The sequence below is a fragment of the Botryllus schlosseri genome, chromosome 14 (genome assembly GCF_051294905.1).
Source record: "Botryllus schlosseri isolate E-star chromosome 14, Bs_hap1, whole genome shotgun sequence".
Taxonomy (NCBI): Eukaryota; Metazoa; Chordata; class Ascidiacea; order Stolidobranchia; family Styelidae; genus Botryllus; species Botryllus schlosseri.
Window position 1 is genome coordinate 1,781,086 of NC_137249.1, and position 24,878 is coordinate 1,805,963.

At 38.1% G+C, this 24,878-nt stretch overlaps 2 protein-coding genes across 3 annotated transcripts in view; both read left to right on the top strand.

Annotated features, from left to right (window-relative positions):
- Positions 1 to 280: 280 nt before the first annotated feature.
- On the top strand, positions 281 to 5,162 carry LOC145455727 (mediator of RNA polymerase II transcription subunit 23-like). Its single transcript, XM_080333706.1, has one exon. It carries the CDS (start codon positions 488 to 490, stop codon positions 4,640 to 4,642), a length of 4,155 nt encoding a protein of 1,384 aa, XP_080189832.1. The 5' UTR covers positions 281 to 487; the 3' UTR covers positions 4,643 to 5,162.
- Positions 5,163 to 5,201: 39 nt separating this feature from the next.
- The window catches only part of LOC145455724 (intermembrane lipid transfer protein VPS13D-like), a 69,682-nt gene continuing 50,005 nt past the window's right edge, over positions 5,202 to 24,878 (top strand). For both annotated transcript variants that reach the window (XM_080333699.1, XM_080333700.1), the window contains exons 1-28: positions 5,202 to 5,342; positions 6,022 to 6,151; positions 6,520 to 6,624; positions 7,861 to 7,987; positions 8,160 to 8,273; positions 8,733 to 8,858; positions 9,798 to 9,978; positions 10,347 to 10,476; positions 10,882 to 11,050; positions 11,552 to 11,751; positions 11,967 to 12,100; positions 12,653 to 12,860; positions 14,487 to 14,620; positions 15,091 to 15,149; positions 15,480 to 15,657; positions 15,751 to 15,893; positions 16,109 to 16,244; positions 16,371 to 16,523; positions 16,912 to 17,027; positions 17,414 to 17,608; positions 18,466 to 18,681; positions 18,862 to 18,980; positions 19,523 to 19,656; positions 19,997 to 20,079; positions 20,671 to 21,553; positions 22,329 to 22,471; positions 22,632 to 22,737; positions 24,546 to 24,684. In XM_080333699.1, coding sequence (XP_080189825.1) covers positions 5,246 to 5,342; positions 6,022 to 6,151; positions 6,520 to 6,624; positions 7,861 to 7,987; positions 8,160 to 8,273; positions 8,733 to 8,858; positions 9,798 to 9,978; positions 10,347 to 10,476; positions 10,882 to 11,050; positions 11,552 to 11,751; positions 11,967 to 12,100; positions 12,653 to 12,860; positions 14,487 to 14,620; positions 15,091 to 15,149; positions 15,480 to 15,657; positions 15,751 to 15,893; positions 16,109 to 16,244; positions 16,371 to 16,523; positions 16,912 to 17,027; positions 17,414 to 17,608; positions 18,466 to 18,681; positions 18,862 to 18,980; positions 19,523 to 19,656; positions 19,997 to 20,079; positions 20,671 to 21,553; positions 22,329 to 22,471; positions 22,632 to 22,737; positions 24,546 to 24,684 — 4,658 coding nt within the window. In that variant the 5' untranslated portion in view covers positions 5,202 to 5,245. The remainder of the gene's footprint in view (positions 5,343 to 6,021; positions 6,152 to 6,519; positions 6,625 to 7,860; positions 7,988 to 8,159; positions 8,274 to 8,732; positions 8,859 to 9,797; positions 9,979 to 10,346; positions 10,477 to 10,881; positions 11,051 to 11,551; positions 11,752 to 11,966; positions 12,101 to 12,652; positions 12,861 to 14,486; positions 14,621 to 15,090; positions 15,150 to 15,479; positions 15,658 to 15,750; positions 15,894 to 16,108; positions 16,245 to 16,370; positions 16,524 to 16,911; positions 17,028 to 17,413; positions 17,609 to 18,465; positions 18,682 to 18,861; positions 18,981 to 19,522; positions 19,657 to 19,996; positions 20,080 to 20,670; positions 21,554 to 22,328; positions 22,472 to 22,631; positions 22,738 to 24,545; positions 24,685 to 24,878) is intronic.

Consider the following 24,878-nt stretch of genomic DNA (forward strand, 5'->3'; position numbering starts at 1 on the left):
AAAAATGCGATCAGTGAAGAGAATGAACTGTGAATGAACCCTTTGTGCAGCCCCTGCCTGAAACTTCAATGAATGTGGTGATATATGAGTTCAGTTTACATGTATATTGACTTTTGGATATAGATGGATTGATTAAAAAATGATTGTACAACATTACGATTAAATTTACTGCATTCTATCATATGACTGCATCTTTAGTAGCGGCGAAGCGGAGCCATAAAAACATCGAATACGACCATAGAAGTTCGTTTCGCTTGATATCATACTGTCACAAATCACAAGGTTTCGCTGAAATATAGGTACCGTATATGAAAGCAAGATTTTTCTAAAGCTTTATAAAAAATTATTGGTCTTGCTTTGGTTTGTTACAGAATTCGCTATCTTTTCCAAATTGATACGGTTTCAGTTAAAGAATTGATGTGGGCTTTATTTATAACATCCGTCTTCTGATCAGTTTGCCATCGTCAATATAATAGACTTGACAATTATGGAGGCCAAGCTGGAAAAAGTCTTCGATAACGTTCTTCATACTGACGCCATCGTAGAAGTATTTACCGGACTTATAAGTCTCGCGCCGGAAGACCACGAAAAGCGCATAAAAACGTCGCTATGCCATTTCCAAGACTTGATCAAAGACCTGCCCAGGAAAGATGATTACATTAAAGGTTACACCAGCACGCTGGTGTCGTATTATCACAAGCAGAAACACATACGTCGCATAAATTTTATGGCGGACGTGATCAGAGTATGCATAAAAGAGTCGATAATCCCGGCTAAACCAGCCCTTGAATGCTTACTCGGCAATGAACTGTTAAAACCCACGGAAAGACTTCATTGGTGTAAAACATTTGAAATCGTGAAATCATTCATTCATTTAAATGATTATAAAGGTTGCCGCGATATACTGCGTATGATTTTGAATAAAATCAAGCCTATCCCGACTTCATCATGGGTAAATCTTCAAGATCAAATGGATGCTGTTGTGGGGCTAGTTGAGTATATTTTGGATCCTGAAGCTTGTCTGCTACCTGGATATTTGGCTGTTAACGAAGTTCGACTTTATGTTGGAGATGATCAGTCTTTGGGGCATTGGAGTTTATCAAACAGAGTCGCGGAATTTGTGGATAGATTCCGTGCGATTGCATCTATGGTGTCGCTTACCGGACGAGGTGATCTTCTTCCTATTTTCAATCATTTCTCTCCACCCACTACAAGCACATGGAGAATAGACCCTGAGACTTTGAGATTTGCTGCAGTTGTGAAAATACAACTACCATACGATCGATCATTTTACCAAAGCCAAACTAAATTGTTGAGGTATATACTAGCGCAGCCATACTCACGAGACATGGTGTTTCACGTGTTAGGCATCTCAAAGCAGACAAAGCAACGTTGCAAACAGCTTGAATCTGAATTAGTGGAATTGATCATCAGCACCATGGAAAAATCCAATGAGCAAGATCATTTTGATGAAACAGACGACATTTACCCCATGAATAAACTACAATGGCAACACTTGGCAAGTCAAATGATCTATTTCATCGTGTTCGAATTTGTGTCGTTTCCCAAAATGGTAGAATCCCTCCATCAAAAACTAGCGCAAAGAAACATCACAAAAGGACGGGAGCATTTGCTGTGGGTTTTGTTACAGTACGTTTCCGGCAGCATAGGTAAGAACGCGATCGTCGACTTCCTGCCGACTGTGAAACTCGTGCATTTGTTATACCCTGAAAAACGTCCTTTGCCCCAACCTGACATCACAAAACCGCTGAGCATGCATCAGTATGCCGCGATCTGTATTTTGATGCATATGAACAAAAAGTTTCATAGCGAGCTTCAGCAAAAACAAGATCCCGCTGTAGTCGGAGCCAATGCATCCTTATCCAAAGGATACCAATATTGTCACTTCCCCATTCCTGTATCTTTACGGACGCATTATGAATACTTGCGTGCGTGCCTTGACCAACAAAACACAACACAAGATGGCTACGTCAGCTCTCTCATCTGTAACGCTTGCAGTACGACCACTGATATATTTAACGGTCCGTTGGTACAGTTTGTGAACAGTATTGATGGGGATGCTTCAGATACGATTGCGATGCCTGGCGAAAATTGTGTCGCGTATGGTAAAACCAGCCCGTTACCTATGACGCTGTTGGATTCTTTAACTGTACACACTAAAATGAGTATTGTTCAACATATCATGATTAAAATCTTGGAAACTGTGCATGTACAATCCAAAAGTCATCAAAACGTAATCGCGCCGTCTCCTGCTTTCGTGGAAACATACAGCCGATTGTTGGTGTATATGGAAGCCGAAACCCACGGTATCAAAGGTCTTTTGCTGCAAGTTTTTCCCAAAGTCCTCCAAAACAATTCTCTCGCCATTTTGAATATGCTGTTGGAACTGTTCAGTTATCGGCTACATCACATCCAGCCTCAGCAACGCATTCAACTGTTGAACAACCTTCATAAGTTAGCCTTGAATCCGAGCATGAATCATAATCAGCTGCAAGTTTGTCTTGAGAGTACGGCTTTGAGAATGATCATGGCTCTCTTAAACGCTGATGTTAAAGCGCAGCTGACTAGGATAATGGGCAGTAATGAACCGAGACAGATTATATCGAAAGATTCCGAAGAATTTAACAGAGTTTTGGTGTTGACCATCGCTCGTTCTCTCCGCATAACAGGCGTGATATCTGGGTCGTGGCGTACCGATATCTTGAAAGGTATCATGGAGGCTACGCCTCACACGTGGGCACAGCATACTTTGAAGTTTTTTCCAAAGAGTTTGCAAGAGTTTTACATGAGCGTCAACGTAAATGTTACTGACAAAGAAACTTTAAAAACCGAGGTTGAAAATGAGTATCGTAAATGGGTCAATGTTATCGGACATGAACCGTCAAGGCCTGTCGATAAAAGCATGGAACAGGACGCTATCAATCATTTCATTGCTGATACAACCCCTACGTATTTTCTTTGTTTAGTGTGGAAAGTCTTGGTGTCTGGACTTGAATTGGCACCTGTTTGTTACAAAATCGCGTGTGCTATAGGTCGACGTAAGTTATCGTCGCACGTTCGTATCTTCGCGACCTTCTTGGTCCACGAATTTTCGTTGGACGGAGGCAGCCACGCAAAAGAACTCATGCCGATTATTCTTGACATGATTTTAAAGTACAATTTGGTTTATGTGGACCAGCTGATATTGTGTCTGGCTTTGGGTTGTAATGAAGACGAGGAAGCACAAATCGCGTTGTTCATAATCCAGTACTTGCTTCTAAAACCCGACGGTTTTCGTGAGAGAATTGTGTATTTCGTGCAAGAGACTAAATCTGCCGATCACTGGAAAATGGACAACGGGCATTTGAAGCACATGAATTATCACAACAAGTATCCCGAGAAATTCTTTTTCGAAGGCGCCCGCGATATTTCAAACGAGACGGACGCCGATGAAACGCGCAGGTACCTGCCTGTGTACTTTGGAAATCTGCCGTTACGTTTACTGCCTGTGTTCGATATTGTCATACATCGTTCTGTGGAGTTGTTGCATTTGACGAGCACCAATACAAACTCTTTCAAAAATCTGCTGACCCATTTGGGACAACTTTACAAATTTCATCCTCAACCGATAACTTATGTGTTCAACACTCTGCATTATTATGAAAAGCAGTTGAGAGATTTGCACGATATCAAAAAAGCATTGGTCACTGCCATCGTTGGATCGTTGAATGAATCGAAACCGCTGAATTGGGCGTTATCTGGGCAATACCTTGACTACACACAGCGTCAGAATGTAGAATGGGAGCCTAGAAATGATTACTACTGCTATCTCGTGAGACGAGTTGTCGATACCATGTTGGACAAGCGTCCTGCTCCGTTTCCACCACACGATTGGAGATTTAACGAATTTCCTAACGCGTCTGCTTATGCTCTGAACGTTACATGCGTCGAATTAATGGCATTACCGGTGGCACCTGAAAATGTAGGGATGTCGTTAATGGATGTAGTGCTGAAAACGCAGTCGATAATCGACAGAAAAGAAATGATGTCTTGGATGAATGCGGTTGCATTGATTCTGACGACTCTACCTGAAGTGTACTGGAAATCCTTGCACGTGCAATTGATAAACGTGATGTCATCTCCTGCCTTGACATCATCACCGCAAGAAATGACATCGTACCCGTTTCATTTGATGAAATTTTCGGACCAGCATTACGCGTATTCAGACCAGCCGTGCACCAGGCTACTCGCATTGACGCACGCAATGTGGCATCAAATGGGGCTGGGGCATTTGTCGTCAGTGCCGCAGTTACTAAAAGAGCAGGTTAAACCTAAAGTAACCACTGAATTGCAGTTATTGTACTTCTGTCATTTGATCGCTCCTTTGTTGCCGAGATTTCAACAGGAACGCACACGATGTATGCTGGACGTGGTCTGCGTCATTTATGAGATGCTACAGCAAGTCAGCGGTAACTCGAAGGAAATTCGATTTAAGGACGAAATCGCAGATTTTCTGTATCATATCAAGTACATTCACGTGGGCGACGCCATAAAGGAACAGGTGGAAAAGATTATCGAGGGTCTGCAGCCGGCTTTGAGGAAGCGACTTCGATTCATTTACAGCACGACTGCAAAGACTTGACTTTGAATACCTTTTTTTGCCATTTTAATTCAAGAGTGTGATACAATGGAAATTGCTGCGTTAGTATTGAGATAGCAAGTTTGCAACATTGTCATTTACAATTCTTTATTTGTGTCACAATATGCTGTTGCATTGATGTTACGTCAGTATCGATTATTCCTGAATAATCGAGTAAATAGATTGGAATTGCTAGGCATGCCTCTGTCAAAGTTGCTTAGAAGCGTGATTAATAACATTTTGTCATTAATGTCCAGTAGGGTAATTTGTGCCATAGTGTCAGTGTGTATTTTTTATTTTTTTGGCACGTATTCTCTCTGCATTTGGGTGTAAAATACATGGTGCATCTTTGATTTTTGATTTTTTTAGCAGCGGACTTGGCTGATTTGTCAATCTGGCTTGAGACTTTTCAGATACGCCTTGAGACCGTCCCCAATTTCAAACCTCGTAAATTGTACAGATATTTGCTATGTTTTCAATCATGAGAATTTTTACTCGTACACTTTTCCTTACATTTCCAGAATTACTTCATAACCGTATTCACATAGTCAGCAATATGACATAAACCAACGATAGAAGCTTTTGAGTGGACATTGTGCCTGGAGAATGTTGGAGAAATTGGCAGCTCAGATTCTGAATCGCTACATCGGATGTTACGTCGAAAATTTGAACACGCAGAATTTGTCTATTGGACTTTTGCAAGGTGGGTTCGATCCTTGATTGTGAGGGAAGGTACCAGAGTTGCAGGCTGCAACTAGAAAAGTTCCGGATTTTTCAAATTAGATTCGAATTGGAATTATAGCTAAACAGTTTCTTGTCTTCCTAATTATATAAAAATTAGAATTGATGAATTCGCAAAAACTTGGGTATGACATTAAATTTCGAATTCCCAATGAATTAGATTAGAATTAGAATTAAAGCTATACATTTTTTTCTAAATTACAGTAAAATTATAATTACTGAATTCACAAAAACTTGGATATTGAATTAAATTTTGAATTCTCACCAAATTAGATTAGAACTAGAGCCACAAACAATTTTTCCAAATAATATTAGAATTGAAATTAATAAATTTGTGATTCTCGACAAATTAGATTCGAATTAGAATTAAAGCTACACAGTTTTTTTCCAAATTATATTGGATTTAGAATTGCTGATTTTGCAAAAACTCGGGAATTGAATCCCAAATTTAATATTAGAAAGACATGCAACAACAAATTAGAATTACTGAATTTGGGAAAACTTGGAAATTAAATCAGTTCACAACAAATTAGAGTTCAATCTCTTTAGCCTGAGGATTATGGGTAATGTCTGCACAGCATGTGTTATGTCATTCTACTGGTAAATTCTCACCCATTGTGAACCTGAATTCAAATATACAGGGGCAGTAGAGTTGGAAAATTTGCCGTTGCGAAAAAATGCGTTGGACGATTTGGACCTGCCCGGTATTGTCCTGAAATCTGGACACATTGGGAAGGTCATCCTCAGAATTAAGAGCTACAAGAGCATCAAGTATGTGACATTATGTATTTTTAGCTTCTTCATTCAAACGTGAGAGATGCGCCTATTTATCAATTATATATCGGTCCTGATGCATTAGAATTGATAACAAGTCGATTCAATCTACAAATTGACTCGAGTCGAGTCATTTTCAATTTTTAAGAAAATTAGTCGAGTCATTACAAGTATCGTAGTCATAACCATTTACTACACATCAAATGACTGCATCCTGCATTGGAAGTAGCACACTTACTGCAGTTAAAATGCTGACTTGCTGTTAAAACATTCTTAACTTTTCTGATTTCTCCGTATATACTGAGACTTGAGAGCGCGTTTTAATGACAAATGTAAGATTTATTAAAACAATATTGTCTTCCAAGGGAACCATGGATTGTGGAGATTCACGGGTTGCGATTTATTATCGGACCCGGAGAGACCAAGAAAACGGTCGACAAGGAGATGGAGATGAGGAAAAAAGAGGAAAAGTGAGTTTGCTTTGATTGAATATGCAAACAATGTGTATTGTTTCGATTGCTTGTGGATTCCACAAAATATTTAACTTCCATTATTTTCTCAAATTCTTTCCTTGATAGTGTAGGAGATTCACTTCTCCAGACAACTCTTCTGCAAGCCTTCACCCAGTTTCACCCACTGGATTTTCAAAATGTGGAACTAGAACTGGAACTACTCACCTAATCTAGATATAGAACTACTCATTTTTCAATACTACCAAACTAGAACTTGGAATACTCGCTTTACAAAACTCACAACTAGACTAAAACCACTTCCATTCAAAACTCACAACTACCCTAGAACTAGAACTACTCACTTTTTGAAACTCCCAGCTAGAACTGGAACTACTCCCTTTTCAAAACTCGCAACCAACACTAAAAATACTCAATTTCCAAAAGCCCCTGCTAGGACTGGAACTACTCGCATATGAAAACGCACAACTACAACTAGAACTACATATACTCACTTTCCAGAACTCCCAACTAGAACAGATCACTGAGCTAGAACTACCTTTGCTGGTGGATTCCAGAAAATATATAAATACGATATATTCGCGTCTCTTGATGTCACTGAAAATCGTGTCATCTGATCTGTCAAATTAAGGTCAAGGTTAAACTGTATTAAATGATGACTTGATGATAATGATTAATATTATTATATTTTTGATGATTATTATTATTAATTAATCATGAAACTAAATAATTTTTATTATAACGTAAGAGTTTACGCTCGTGTTTGTCCTCCTGACATTCTGAAGTAGAGGTTTTATTTTCATTTTATCTTAATTAATGTTGTTTTCAATTCGTTGTCAGACATCCTTGACATGTGTCAAGTCGAAAAGGAAAGAAAAGGACGTAGTTTATTTTGTCCTTGATGTTTTTGCGGCATATACACCGACTCATGATAGACATACACACGATCTGTGCATATGCATACAATGAGTGCATGATGTGCATATGCCGCCGGACAAGGAAGTTCAGATATAGCTTTTCCTCCTTCTAAGTCATGCACCCCCCGCCATGCTATCCCAGTAATGCGCCAAGCAGGGAAGCCATGAATACCAGTGTTACTAATCAGGTCTTTGGTCTGACACGGCCGGGGATCGAACCCACGACCTACCGATCAAGAAGCCGGACGCTCCGCCATTACGCTATCTTGTCGGATGATTCCTCGTTTCAATGATTTCAATTTACACTGTTTGTTAATAGGAAAAAGGCCGATCTTCAAGCTATGGAGACAAAATGGAGGTCAAAACACGGTCAGAGCACGTCGATGTATTCGTTCTTGTACGAAAGATCTTCAAGTATCATTGCTACAATTATGGAGAATTTGCAGGTATGAGTTGTGATGTACAGATTCTCCAAATATTGTAATTAAAATGACGTATTACTGATCGTCTTTAAACGAAATGGTTCAATTTTGACTTGAAATAATTATAATAAAATAGAGTATAATTATAATAAAATAATAATAATTGTATTGACTTCCTACTATCTTACAATTCCAGTTCGAAATACATGATGTTCACGTGCGGTATGAAGACAACGTCACGTCTCAGCAATCTTTTGCGTGCGGAGTTCTGATCAAGAATCTGACTTCAAAATCGACAGATGAAAAATGGGTATGTTCGTGGGATACTGGCGCAAATATACCTCTTGTGAATATAGTAATCTAAGAATTTTAAACTAATCCTTCGTCCGTGGACTATGTAACGTGTGCCTTATGCCAAAGTCATGTTAACCTGTTGCTAATGTATTATATTGATGTGCTACTGAGACGCAAGTATTTGAGGATAATCTCATTTGAATAGTTATAGCAATTATTCTCTACTGCTAGACGCTGCTAATTTACACAACTCTCCCCAAGTTTACGTTAATATGAATATAATATTCATTTATACTTGTCTCTCAATATGCATACGTCTTCCTGCATTGCTGCAAGGAATTTTTGCCTTGTTACAAAGCCTCATCTGCACGAGATTTTATTCCGTACATAATCTAGGCTATTTTCCAGGCAAAATCCATTTGTTTGTTTTTGATGCTAGCAGGTTGCAAGTAATTATTTAAAACATTTGTCGCAGATCCCTAATACTGACGAGCGTTCGTTGAGCGATATGATGTACAAACTATTGGCGTTGGATGATTTCTCCATCTACTGGGACCCGGACAGCAGGATGTACGGAAATCTGAAAAGAGAGGATTGGATTGTACGTTTCGTTTATATTATGCTTATGTGAACAATTTCTTGACTTGTTGCCATTGGGTATCTTAATTACTATTTTAAAATGATGACATATATTGCAAGCTGCAATGGTTGAGATGTATGTCGAACACTGACCGTTGAGAGAACAATGTTTTCAAGTAATTGTAATGAATATTTGCCAATGCTAATCACATGCAAAATAATTTATCAGGCCGTGTAAACATACCATTGTGTGATGTGTGCCGGTACTGATATACTAAGTATTTGTGCACTTCATGAGGTCATGGCTTAAGTCAATATTTGTGAAATTATTATGTAGATTATGTGGATTTGTCGAGAGATGTAGCAATGGGCGATGATCGATATGATCAATTATCCTTAAATATGATGAGTAGGTTTTTGTGCTGTCAACAATTTGTGGGTATGATTTGTTTTCAATTTTCAACATATGCTTAGCGGTTAGGATTGAAGAGTATATTGGTATCGGAATAAACCCAAATATTTTTGGGTGAAACTCGTCAGGGGTAATCGTCAGCAAATAGTAGATAATTGTATCACCAAATATGACTACACAGGCATAAAATTTCATATTATTCGGGGCAGAGAGGGCTTGAGCTCAATGTCTTATTTTTGGATTTTACACTAACTCCTATTGTTGGCACAAAACTAGGTTGCAGCTGTAAGAATACACATAGAATTTCAGAATATTATGTTCGAACAAGGACATAATTCCACATGATTGGGAAATTATTTTCTACGGACTATAAAGTCAGTTTTCGCTTAATTGTTCAGCAACGCTGATTTCAATACACAATACACAAATTGACTCGAGTAATTTTCCATTTTTTCAAAATTGACTCGAGTCAAGTCGAGTCAACCTAAAATTGCGACTCTATACTCGAGTCATGACTCGAGTCATTACAACCCTGACTTTTTTATTCAGCGCCAACTTCAACTGTGGGAGGAATCTCATTCCTCATCGACCGACATCGACAACAGCTTGCAGAAAAATCAACATTTCCTTTTGCAACCGGTATGCGGGGAGGCCAAACTCACCAAAAATTCATCCATACTGCCGCTACGTTCTCGCACCACTCCCAGGATTTTGCTGGACGTTTTGTTGGGTATGCAGAGACCAAACTTGGGCAACTGTATAATTCTAATTGCCTAATTAGTAGGGCAATGTTTTTTGACATGCCAAAACAAGGGAAAATTGTAGCGTTATATCTAAAATTGCCAAAATTGTCAGCCAACAACTGCTGCTGTTGAACATTCTCCATTCTTGGCAAGCCACTTGGTAAGGACAGACACTTTCTGCCGTAGAATGTAGGAAACTATCTGCTCATCCACTCATGGAGCTCATTCAATATCAAATCATAGTTCACAAATTAGATTCGAATTAGATTACCTGCACTTCACGTTGCTAGTCGACACCCTTTGCTCGGGTAAAAACGGGTTCTTGGAAATATATGAATGAATTTTTTTTTTACAGGAGAAATATCCTTGCATTGGAGCCACAGCCAATACAAGCAAGCCATCGTGCTTTTATCAGAAATGTCTCGGTCCGAAAAGAGGAAGAGATTTGAAGACGGCCGGCCCCAGCTGCCTGTCACCAAACAAAAGTATGGGCTGTATTAGTGATTTTAAGGGTTAGCTTATAATCAAGTCACAATGTTCCCGAGTCGCAAGTCAATATTACCCTTCATAGTTCTGACTCGAGTCAAGTCATTTTCAATTCACCATCTAGTCAAGACCGAGCATAGGATCAGGATTGCGTAAAATTTGTTCTGTATTGTTTTTGTAGACAACCCAACAATTTCAATGAGTTGGCAGTAAAATATGTAAATAAAATTTTAATCTTTTTCCAATTAATTAAAAAATTTCAAACTCCTGAAGCCTCCTGGTTGGAATCGGTCCAAATTTGGTGTGCAAAATTTTTATGAAATAGCTGCAAAAATTAGAAAAAAATTGAGTCGGTAAAACTCTTGTGATTTTTCAACTTTTAATCAAACATTTGCATATTTCAGCCGAGCACAGTGGTGGAAATGGGCTATCGGCAATCACGTGAAGCAGATCAGCAAACAGCGTAAAAGAACTACAAAAGAATTTTGTCTGGGTCGTGCTCGAACCAACGTGGAGTACGTCGCTATTTATGAGAGGGTCATACGTTCGAAAACGGAAGTGGAGAAAATATCGGTAAGTGCATCTTGTATTTGTTAGCGATACAAATTGAGAAACAACACAATACTGTGAGTCAGCATTGTTTGAAATGAACTTTTCTCAAATTTTACTGTTCAGTGTTCACCCCATGAACTTATTTGGTAGCCTAAAAAAATGCTGCACATCAATTAACGTTTCAACGAAAAAAATACATATTTCACTGTGAATTCATGAAATTGTTAGGTTGCCTTAAAAAAATGCTGCACATTATTTTAGCTCAGTTCGAAAGGGTGGACATGAAGGGCAGAAAATTTCGATTCAAGGAAAAACGTAAAATAAATTGACATTTCGCCTCAATTTGAACCCGTATCAGCGACGTTATTGGGAGCAGGGAATCGAGCCAAATTTGATGAGCAGCATTTTTAGGCAACCTAACAATTTTGACAATTGGCTATTAAATCTTTAAAAATAAAAAATCTTGGAACAACCGTATTATAGAGTGGCTATCAATTATTGTATTGCTCGTCATTTCTTCAGGCTTCTGAACTGTCGAAGCTGGAAGCGCGTCTGGAAGAGATCGAAAAAGACCTTATCGTTCCCGAGATTCAGATTTTGCGAGAGATTGTATTCGAACGTACAGAGCAAGCGCTCGCAAAGAAGCAGTCGAAAAAAGACAAGCCTCACGCCAAACCGCAGAGCAAAAGCTCCAACGCAAAGGGATGGGGAAGCTGGTTACGGTAGGGTATTGATTTGTTGACTTTGTTACAGTATGACTTAGCTCTAATTAGCAATTATAAAAGCAATATTGTTGTTGATGTTACTACTAATTTTGATAATAATAACTCACTTACTGGCAAGGGCCATATAATTTCAGTATTAGTAACATAGTCTCGGCTATAATTGTTGGAATTAATGCCCTGGCAATGATTGTGAATCTGCATTCCGCTTTTAGCTCCTGGGGAGGCTGGGGCTCTCATGAGGAGGGAAAAAGTCCAGAATTAGAAGGTATTTCGGAAGCCGAAACGACGGATACCGACGAAATCATGTCTGAGGAATCGCTGGAGGGATCTGTTTACAGAGACATGGGTATGAGTCTGGAATAGTAGCTGAATAATACGTCGATATTGAAATCAACCCGAATATGTTCGGCTGACACTCGTCAGGGGTAATCGTCAGCAACTAGTAGAGAATTGGAAAAGAACATTGTATATCAACAGTCCTATCACAAAATATAACATCGCTGGCATGAAAATTGGAATAATCGGGTGAAGAAGGAATTCCTGTACTATCTAAAGATAGTACATTTTGCTTAAGCTCTCTCTTTGCCCCGATTAGTCAAAATTTCGTGCAGGTGGTGTCATATTTTGTGATATATTTGGGTTCATTTCAATATAAAGATAGTATTCAATTGTATATTGAAGTTCTGTACCTCCAAGTCTCCTGTACAAGTACATTCATGCTTAATTCAAATACCCGAGTCATTCATATGTCCAAACTTGTTGAATATAGTTTTTTAAATGTCAAAACATGTCACACTTTTTGAATTTTTAGTCAATTTTTTTTTTGTATTTTAGGTTAGAAAATCTTCGTAATAGAGATCAAATTATTTTTTGGTCTGAATTTTACATTTCTCTGCAGACGAGGACGATCTTTACGAGATGTTCGGCGAGGAACTGTCGGTGCAAGACACGAACGACACTTTCATGAAACGAGACTCGGTGTTTATGAAAATAAATTTCAAACTGGACGCGGGCACACTCACTCTGCACGAGGAGAGTATGCCGGAATCAGCTTTTCTGGGAATTGAGTTTCGGGACGTCACCAGCAATGCAGAATGGAGACCAAGGTAACTATAGTAGCTAATATAAATTTCATTGTTATCAGTCGTGGACCGTGGTACCCGTGTCCAATATATGAGTACGACTCACTGATGTATATCATTTCATAACCCCAAGACTTACCCTAACCCAAACTCCAACCCAGAATATAACCAACATTGTCACATGCTGAAGTGATGTACTCTATTTTGTCGCATGCTTAGCTATATGTCCACTCGGGCTGTTAATTTTTTTCAAATTTTACTGGTTAGTTGATAAAATTGTTTGGTTGCCTAAAAATGCTGGACACCAATTTCAGCCCAATTCAAACCTATAGAAGCATTGCTATATAAGAAAATCAAATTTTAATTTTATTTGTTAAACATATAATAAAAATGCATATAATTTTTTTTTCGACTTTTACTGGCTACTAGGGATGGTGTGAACGTGAGGTTCACGTTCGCGTTCTGTGTGTGAACCTCGGAAATTTAGAGGTTCGCGTTCACAACAGAACCTTGGTAGGTTCTGCACTGTGAACCTTTTTCCTATATTACAATTTTCACGTCATTATAAAATCTTAGTTAGAAATTCATTGCTTTTCAATTGTGGGCCACTCTATGCAGGGGGCTCGTAAAATAAAAAAAAATCAACACTAAACGAGCATGCACCACGACAATCTCGAAAATTTTACTTGCTTTGTTAGAAAATTTTGCTCGAAATATCCAGCTTTCCGTTTGTGAATATTTAGTGACTCTCTGCTGTGAGTTTGACCCGCAATCACACAACATTACGAGCGAAATAAGTAGTCAGGGAATCATGCTTATTCAACCAATCAATAAGTTTTGATATCGTTTTCTGATGTAAATATTCGAGAAGGCGTACGGGGTCAATCTTGACTCAATATCTTAACGACACCATTAAAATCAAATCCGTGCGATTGAGGGGCTGGCTACTGCATGCTGTATAACTTCTTATGGGTTAATATCGGTAGTAAGTATAGAAATCCATTATACACTCTGCTCAATATCAATGTAGCAATACTCAGACGCCGAATACATTGTCCGGTCTGGCTCAGACCGTTAAGGGGTAAGCGTATATTTCCTGATAAGTCCTCGTCGAAATTGTTGGCAAAGCGACGGAAGATATTGATGTTATGGGAGTATTATATACTTTAATTGCCTCAGTTGATACATTTAGCGACGTTTGAAACGCATCAGCATTGTTGCATGTGACCCAAGTCTTCGCTAGGTATCGTGTACAACTGTACTTTTACATGAATATAGGCTATCACTTCATTGAAGATAGGGTTGGAATTAGCAACATGACGTCACATGACGTTCACGTTCGCGTTCACACAGAACCTTCCAAAAAGGTTCGTGTTCACACGAACCTGAACCTTTCAGAGGTTCACACCATCCCTACTGGCTACCCCATGAAATTGTTAGGTTGTCTAAGAAAACGCACAACAAATTTGGATCAATTGCAACCAGTGGAAGCGAAGTTACTGGAGCACAAAATTTTTGGTTTGAAAATTGTATTTACGGTGACATATTCTTTAATTCTTTATTATAGATCTAACAATTGTTAGTACTACGATTTGAAATCCTCAATTTTGTGTGGGCCATGTCCGTAGCATTCAGTCCATGTTTTTTCAGGTATTATTCAAGCTTGGTGAAGACCGACCTGGGCGGACTTTTTGTCAAAGACCTCAGCAACTGCAAATCTCAATTTTCCGAATTGATAAAACCGCACAAAACAGACGTCGAGCCGATTCCCACTTCTCCGAGAGGTGAATTTTGATTTTATATGTTGGAATATAATCTAACATAATTTTGAAGAGCTTCCAATATACAATTGAGTATTATGTTGATATTGAAATGAACCCGAATATTTTCGGCTGACACACGTCAGGGGTAATCGTCAGCATCTAGTAGAGAATTGGAAAGAACATTGTCTATCAACAATTGTATCACCAAATATGACATCTCATACACATACACAATATACTATTCAATTGTAATATTTTGATGATATTTAGTGTGTCCCGCTCTTGGAGTACATGATCGAAATGGCTCTATCGGTGAGGGTTGTTGCTATTTTCTCTTCATATCCTAGCTATTACAATGTCCCATGCTACTACCCTGCCTTGTTTGATATCTCCTGCTTAATTGGGAAGTAACGGTGTCTCTATCCTTATAAGTTGGTAGGATATACTGTTAATTATTTCTTCTCTTAATTTATTTCTTTTTATTGCGGCAGGATCTGAGAATGTGATGCAGTCGTCTCTGAAAGGGTTTTTCGGCCTCCTCTCAAATAAAGTGAGTGTAAATTTTACAATTACATGGTAGATGTGATTCCTTGCCATGAATTAGTATGATAATGTTGAACTTTAAAAATTACCTAGGTTTGGTACATACTAAATAGATCTGTTTTTATAAAGGATTCAATACAAAATGGTATATGCATAGATTTAAAATTATTTTTAGGTGTTCCAATATATTATGGTGACTATAGTTCAAAATTTTTTTTAAATTTCATTGGCTATTTGATAAATTATTTTCAAAATCCAAAATTTTCTAATGCAATAACTTCACTTCAAGCAGTTGGAATTGAACCAAGTTTTTGTAAAGTGACGAATTTCTTTCAAGGTATCAGACGAGTCGGTTGCTCCGACAAAGTATTCCGTGTTCAGCATGTTATATCAAAACCAGCCCAAAACCGAATCGAACCGTTTTGCAAATCGACTGGAGATTGTTTCTGCCCCGATTGTCATAACCTATCTTCCGAATTTGGTGGAAAGAGTGAAAAATTTCTTCAAGTCTGCGGGTCAGTAAAATTTTCAAGAAAATTTTATAGCGCATTTTTATTCAACGTTGCTACTCTAGAAGTAGAAGTATATATTTTTGTGTATGTGTTCAGATTCTGAGGACGAACAATCGTTTGAGATCGAAGAAGGGATTTCGGCGGCGGCAAAAGAAAAATATGAAACGTGGAAGAAAAAATCGCAGCTTGAGATCAAGAGGAGCGTTCGGCAGATGATGGGAGGGAAAAGTTTACAGCAAGTAATATTTTGCGATCATCACAGTAATCAAAATTACTCATAAAGTTTTTTTCTCAAAGATTCAAAATCTTCCCAATTCCGAAATTCGCCATGTATTTTTACTAGTGGTGGTAAAACATGAAATTTCCACCAAATTCCATTCCATCAATTTCTCTTTTTGACATATACATTTCATGTGTATTTACCGATTCCGACGTCACGGCACGTTTTCAACAGGTGTCTCAAGATCGCTGGGGTGTAACCTTGAATATATCCGCTCCCGAAATTATACTGCCGGAAGATATCGGCGATGCGAACAGCGACATTGTGATAGCGAATCTCGGCCATATGACCTTCAAAAACCATAACGAAGGTAGACTACTTTTTTTTTCTGTTATGCAATACAGATGCAATGTTGGAATAGATGCAATGTCTTTTACCAAAAACTCGTCACCTCAAAAACGCGAGAGCCACTAATTCAAAACTTCTTGTTAATCAGACGATCTGCTCTCAAAGCTAGGATGGGACGATAAGGGTACTGTGTCCCATGCGGATGACGAAGCCGAGGAGGAGGATGACTTTAGGACGCCTCCCGGATCACCTTCTCAGGAAATGAATCGTGCGGAAGACGAAAATTCTGTAGCAGAAGAAGGTAGGCAGACTAGGGCTGTTCAAAAATCACTTTCTTCAAATTTTACTGGATACCTGATGAAATTGTTAGGCTACGTAAATAAACGTTGCACACCAATTTTGGCTCAATTCCAACCTACAGAAGCATTAATTTATAAGAAAGAAGTTTTGGATTTATTTAATAAAAATCATTATAAGAATAGTTCAGCTTTTACTGGCTACCCTATGAAATTGTTACGTTGTTGGAATAAACGGTGCACAACAAATTTGGATCAGTTTCAACCAGTAGAAGCAAAGTTATTGGAGAACAAAATTTTGGATTTACAGTGGCAAATTCCTAATTATTATAGATCATCTACCCACCGTAAATACTATGATTTGAAATCCTAAAAGCCAATTCTGTGTTTTAGCGACAGAACCGGACGCCGACGATATATCCGATTCGCCAAGCCAGCAACGGCTCAACGAAAAGTTGATGTACGAGAAGATGTATGAACAATTTCAAATGAAATTCACAGATTTGCAGGTAAGGCATAAAATGTCAGCGATTACTGTTGGGGACCAATAAAACACAGGTCCTATTTATGTCCATCTGGAATCCGCGAAATCCTAAGATAGATATCACATGATTAAACAATCATCCACCCGCACTAAAATATTCCAGCGCTCATTAGATATGACCTCCATATCAAACCAATGCTGCACTCCCTATGAACTTATTTACAGTTATGTTTAACATGATCCTCAACTGCCTTCACGGCAAAAGTTTCTTCAATTTAGACTACAATCATAATTATAGCTACACAGTTTTTTCCAAATTAGATTAGTTACCCCAGTCTGCACTCAAATCATAATTATATTCATGTCATAGTTCATGGCAAATATATCACATAATTTCGTCCTTTCTATCAGGTGCTGGTGGCGAAGTCTGGTGAAAAATGGGAATCAACCAGAAGCCAGGGCAAAGGTCCGTACCATCTTATCGAACAGTTCAGCGTGGATCTAATTATGGAGAGAAGGGTGGTGCAGACGTACGATCCTAAATGTCCGGCCGTCAAGCTCAAGGGAAACTTGCCAAGATTAACCGTTCATCTTCACCAGGACAAAGTATGATTGAGCATAGTTGACTTGATATAGTGATAACAAATGCATTGTGGAGACCAGGGTTGTAAGTTGTAACCGAGTCGCAAGGTAATTTGACTTTTATAGTTTTGACTCGAGTCAAGTCGAGTCATTTTCAATTCACCACCGAGTCAAGTCCGAGTCCAGAAGCAACGGGACTAGTCCGAGTCATAGTGTTAAGACTCAACTCCGAGTCATAGCATTTTTCTTTGAATTTTACCGGCTATTCGATAATATTGTTAGGTTGGCTGGAAAAGCGACGCACACTGGATTTGGATTAATTCCAACGTGTAGAAAATTGGGCTACAACAATTTAAAAATTTTAAATTTAATAAAAAATACATTTTTCTGTTCAGATTTTATTGTCAATTCCGACCAGTAGTTGAGAAAAGTTATTGGAGCACAAAATTTTGGATTTGAAAAAAATAGTAATGGAATATTCTTTAATTATCGATTATTGTCACGGTTCCCCAGTAAATACTATTATTTCAAATCCAAAATGATGAATATTATTAACTTCGCTTCTACTGGCCGGAATTGAGCCAAATTTGTTTTTCATTGTTTTTCACAATTTCATGTGGTTGGCAGTGAAATTTGAAAAAATGCTTTCATTTTTTTTGAATAAATTTCAAATTTTCGAACTCCCGTAGTTTTGCTTCTACACGTTGGAATTAAGTCAAATGTGGTGTGCAGCGTTTTTTCAGCCATCCCTACAGTTGTTTCGAAGGGCCAGCTAAATTTTAAGAAATATGTTATTTTTCAACGACCCTGTTGCACGATGCTCATCTACTTTCGTTAAAATATTTTGTAAAATTCTAACTATAGAACAATTTTACTTCGAGGTTCGCTCGTTCTTTCGGTGCCTCGACAAAGTGTCGGATTCTGGCGAACATACGCCAGACCAAGAAAAGGACGTTTCTTCTCCGCGGCAAAAAGAAGACCAACCTTTTTTCAAGGGAAACTCGCCGCTTAGCAGAGAACTGCAAAGCGTGCAAAGTCAGCTACAAAGCGAACAGGCTTCTTCGAAACAGCTGTCTTGTCACTTTTCCATGAACGAGGTAAGAGTCACCCTGATCACTAGCGCGAATATTTTTCAGCCTGAAAAACAGCAAAATTTTAGCCTAAAAATTACGAAATATTAAAAAAAAATTGTTGATGAATTTTTTGACGTACAAAATACTTAATTTGTTGGAATATGCATTGTGTCATAAAAATGTCGCGTATCAATTATTCGACAGGTTTCTGTTCTGCTTGAAGACGGGAATTCGCTGCCCCTGGCCGTGCTCGATGTTAAGGGTATCCAGGCCGAATTTACAAAACGTTTGTACGATCATACGTCCAGATTCTCCATTCACAGGTAACAAATAACAATTGTTTTGTTTTGTATGTATGTTAGGGCTGCTCAAATATAACTTTTATTCAAATTTGACTGGCTACTTGATAAAATTATAAGGTTATCTAAAATAACACAGCAGCCAATTTTGGCTCAATTCCAATCAGTTGAAGCAAATTTATTATAGTAGAAATTGTAGGATTTATTTGATAAAAATACATATAGAAATTTTTCAAATTTCAATGGCTATCCCATGAAATTGTTAGATAATCTGAAAAAACGATACGCAACAAATTTTTTCTCAATTCCAACTAGTAGAGGCGAGGTCATTGGTGTACAAAAATTTGGATTTTGAAAAATTAGTATTCACGGGGTAAATTCTTTCATTATTGATTATATAGGTCTACCAACAGTAAATACTATGATTTGAAATCCTAAATTTGTTTTGCATCGTTTTTTCAGATAACCAATAACCAATTTCGTGGCGTAGTCTGTAAAAGTTGATAAAAATAGCGTCAACTTGTACCTTATAATTGTGTCATTTTTATAACTATTGTCATTCTCAGCTTGCTGCTTGTTGACACAAAACAACAACTTGGCTCTGATTATGAGCTTCTTCTGGCTTCTAACCACAATGTCAAGATGGATTTAGGTAGCGGTAACATGTTGGACTCTGGTACTACTTCGCCAATGTCTGATGGTGAGTAAATATTGATATATTTCTTCCATCGATCATTAGCTGTGAATACTCGTGATTTAATATGATTTAATTATGGCCAGTTGATTGTCTGAGTGCTCTTTTCTGGAACCGTAATTGTAAATCCATTTCGTTTTCCCTCGTTATTTGTCTACGCTAATAAAAGCCTTGAAAGTAAACAGGTCTAGACAAATCACAACATTTTAGTTGTTGTTGAAACACCGCTTTCGTTAATTATCTGATACAATTCGTTTTCGTGGTGAAATGACTTCACCAAGATTTCGAATCACGGGCCAGTCTTGTTTTTTCGACGTGATAGTATGCTTTTCACGTAAATTTTAAGGTGGATTGCCAGCTCCAAAGCAAACTGCCAACGCTCCAGCGACAAACAATATCTTGTCTTCTGCGGTCAAATCACTGAAAGAGGTAAGCAATCGTTTTATACGTAGAGTCAGGGTTGTACTGATTAGTCATGACTCGAGTCGGACTTGAGTCGCAATTTGGTGTTGACTCAAATTGACTCGGTGGTATTTTGAAACTGCCTCGACTTGACTCGAGTCAAAAAGATAGAAGTCAACCCTGCGTAGAGCATATTTCCCTGTTATGTTGTTACGTTTCATCAAGTAATTTGATGTTTGTAATTTGACTGTGTGAGTGGATGGTACATTTGAAGTTATATTTTTTCATGAATGATGATTCTCATAAGTAGGTTTGAGGATTTCCAAGCCGGTTTGCGATATGAAAATGATATTCTGAACTCAAAAGAACCTCTTTAGTGAGGTTTTGTATCACCCCAAACCATAACAGTTCCATAAACCCTGGTACGGTATTTATCTCCTAGGTTAGGTGAAATCACAGCACTTAAATTAGAAGGAAATCCCCCAATTTGTGTTGGTATTTTTCCAGCTCAATATGTACACAGATCCAAAGTATGAGTTACAGAGAAAAGTAGCTTATTGAACTTATTGAAACTTGGTCAATTCTGAACAAGCCCAACGTGTGTTTCTTTTTTTTCAGGCAACCACTTTTACCTATCCAAGCGAAGACGAGTCAGAGAACCCGGCTGCTTCCATCTCTTCCGTGTCTTCGCAAGTAGAAGAGAATTTAATCACGGCCGAATGGACCGTAAATCAAGCCGCGGCCAATCGTAGAAGCTCGTGGCCGAATACAGAACCCGATAAACCTTCGGTAGGCAATATCGCGAACGTGAAATTCAGTAGCATGGATTTAATACTAAACTTGAAGAGTTGGGTCGAACTGCTGCATTTTGTGCATCACTTGAAGCCTCAGAGTCGAGAAAACGGTGTAAAATCTGGAAAAAGAGACAGTTTTGATGATAATAGTCGTTCGAATGTATCGGAAAGTGTGTATTCTGCAAAAAAAATTGAAAATACTGACTCTACAGATGATAAAACCATGACAGACGACGCTGATACCGAAATTAACGTGATGTTTAGCGAGCTTAACGTGCTGCTAATGAGACATATTGAAACTCCGACAAAAACTATCGGCCGTAAAGTCACCACATTATCTATGCACGACACGCGTGTGCACGCGTTTTTCGGTGATAATATACAACACAAGGCTAAAGACACAAGACAGTTGCAGATATCTGTAAACGCCAATGGGTCTGTCGGCGGTTTGGCGTTACAAGACCTGACTAACGCTGTCCGAGACGACCGTGGTGTGCTACGCGGTATGCAGGTGCTATGTCTGGGACACTTTCCGGACCGTGGCGGGGCTGCGATTTCGGGCAGGATTTTCGATGACGAGACGGACCACGAGGCGTTTAAATTTTCGATGCAAAAAGGTACGAGAAAACGGGCGGAGACGGTCAAGCGGCAATGGGGCAAGGAGGAGAGTACCCAATTCTCGATGGATGAAGACAGTTATCGTGAAAGTATGTTATTATTTAATGTTTTATTAATGTCTTAGCAAGATGTTGTCATTGGTCAGTAGGGTTGTTCAGGAATAACTTTTTTCTGGATTCCGGGGATTCCCTGATTTAAATTGGTAGGATGCCTAAAAAACACTTGGTTTTAACTAGTAGATTAAAACTGGAGTTCGTAAATTTTTAATTTATCATGAAAAAAAAATGATTTCAAATTGTCAACCCCGTGAAATTGTTGTGTTATCTACAAAAACGATGCAATACAAATTTGATGCAATTCCAACCTGTAGAAGCGAAGTTATTAGTGTTTTTCATTCATAATTCCGGGATTACCCAATGTCCAGGTTATTTTTGCGAATTCAAAATTTTCAACTGCAATCACTTCGCTTCACTTTTATAGTTTTGACTCGAGTTCGAGTCATAGTAGTGATATTGAATGGCTTGCTTTCATAATCTCGTAATTTTCCCGGTCCTATTTTTGAAGTATTGGGACTGATAGATGAAATACCATAATGTTGTGACTTTACTATTTATTGAAGTTACAATGAAATGTCTGTATTGACCGTCCCAGTCTTGATTCATAATAACTCGAGTCGAGTCATTTTACACATTTGAAAACTCGAGTCAAGTCGAGTCACCAAAAAATCGTGAGTCGAGTCATGACTTGAGTTATTACAACCCTGAGGCTTAACATGTCAACGTACGTTTGTTAAGACTTCTGACAGTCAAAATGGCATAGTTCTTTGATATTCAAATAGTGAAACGATTTTCTTGAAATGTGCAGGTTCGCAAGAGGAAGTTATTTTAAATCTGCGTCTGGCGTCAGTTCTGTACATGCACACGCCACGGCTCATAGCGGAAGTTCTTGCGATATCAGACGAAGCTGGTGACATTGTCAACGCAAAATTGAACCCCGATTTGCAACAGGTAAGCAGACATGCTTTGGTGGCGATAGGATTGTTGAAGTACATTTTTCTTTTGAATTCTCTCCTAGTTGCTGATGAGTCTCTGCTAAAAATATGCGGTTTCACTTCAATATGACTATATTACTCAATTTCTTCATTGTAATCGTTTGTTTTGAACACAGGCTGTAAAAGACATGGCATACAGCATTGTAGACAAGAGCATGGCGGCGTTGGGTAACTACCAAACTACAGATGCAGTCGATGGGGACACTTCGTCCGAAAAAATGAGTGAGTCGCCGCTCTCCTTTATTAGAACACGCTCGGTGAAAAGCTCACCCTTAACTCACCCGCTCAAGATTGATGCGGAACAATCAAAGGCCATAAATTCTGCAATTGGCAAACACTTGTTGGATAATCCTGCCTGTGCGAAAAATTATCGAGACGACAGATTTCGCATACTGGGAAAGGGTCGCTCACACTTTCATTTGTGTGCCTTGGAGTCGACTTTTATCAAAATACACCAGCCAAGGCTGTGCCAACAAAAAGAGTTCGTGTATCATCTAAAAATAGTACATTGAACGCTCTCGTATTCGACATTTCATGCTGGTGACGTCATATTTTGTGTTACGATTGTTGATATACGCTGTTCTTTCAAATTCTCCACTAGTTGCTGACGATTACCCCTGACGAGTGTCAGCCGAAAATATTCGGGTTCATTTCAATATGAATATACTATTCTCCTATCTTTGAATGTAGCTTTTCTCCGAGTTATATATATATATATATTTTACAAAACAATACCATGTTAATTTAGTCACTAAAATCTTTTGAACTGACACTCAACAGTAGCAAACATCCAGTAATTCGGAGAATCATAGTCGAAATGCAGGTAATATTCCGTCCGTGTGATGTCATAATGATAAAAACAAATTGTAGGCCTATAATTCTGTAAATATCTAACCGAGGTCTAGTTTTCTATCCCAAATATCTGACCTGCGTTAGTTTTCTGACCTAAATATCTAACCTTGGTTTAGTTTTTTAACCTAAATATCTATCTTAGGTTAACTTTCTAACCTAAATAGATAACCTAGGTTTGTCTTTTTAACCTAAATATCTAACCTAGGTTTAGTTTTCTATCCCAGATATCTAACATATGTTAGTTTTCTAACCTAACTGTTTAGCCTAGGATTAGGTGTCTACCTCCAAATATCTAACATATGTTAGTTTTCTAACCTAAATATCTAACCTAGGTTTAGTTTTCTATCCGAAATATCTAACCTATGTGAGTTTTCTAACCTAACTGTTTAACCTAGGATTAGGTGTCTACCTCCAAATATCTAACCTATGTTAACTTTCTAACCTAAATATCTAACCTAGGTTTAGTTTTGTAATCCAAAGATCTTACCTATGTTAAATTTCCAACCTAAATATCTAACCTAGGTTTAGTTTTCTATCCCAGATATCTATCTAACCTATGTTAGTTTTCTAACCTAACTGTTTAACCTAGGATTAGGTGTCTACCTCCAAATATCTAACATATGTTAGTTTTCTAACCTAAATATCTAACCTAGGTTTAGTTTTCTATCCCAAATATCTAACCTATGTTAGTTTTCTAACCTAACTGTTTAACCTAGGATTAGGTGTCTACCTCCAAATATCTAACCTATGTTAACTTTCTAACCTAAATATCTAACCTAGGTTTAGTTTTGTAACCCAAAGATCTTACCTATGTTAACTTTCCAACCTAAATATCTAACCTAGGTTTAGGTTTCTATCTCAAATATCTAGCCTACGTTTGTTTTCTGGCCTAAATATCTATCCTAGGGTAACTTTCTGACCTGAATTATAACCTAGGTTTGGTCTTCTAACTCAAATATCTGTTCTGTCCATTTTCGAACGTAAATATCTAACCTAGGTTCAATTTTCTACCTTAATTATCCAACTTAGGTTAGCTATTATCGACCTAGACATCTAACCAAGGTTAGTTATCTACAGTGAAACCAATCTGTCCGTAAATTTGATCTCGATTTTAACGAATTATGTACCGATACCCCAAATGGCTCGTGTTACGATTTCATTATAAATTATAATTTCAGAAGAGTCCGGGGGTATATTCAAGCTCACCGTCGAAATGGAATCGCCCGTCATCGCGTTGCCAAAGTGTCACGGAAGCTTTGAGCTTCTCGTCGCCAACTTGGGAAAAATCACTGTGAAAAATGGCCACGCACTCAACAGGTAGGAATGTGTGATTTCCTCATGCTTGCACCAGACAGGATAGAATCTCTGTATCTATTTGAGAAATACATCAATCCCAGATATAGAGTTATTCGGTGAGAAAAATTATCATTGATGCCATAAATAATAAATGAAATATATATAAATTTTGAGGACATTTTTCCTTTAATGACCCAAGCGTGCTTTTCAAATGC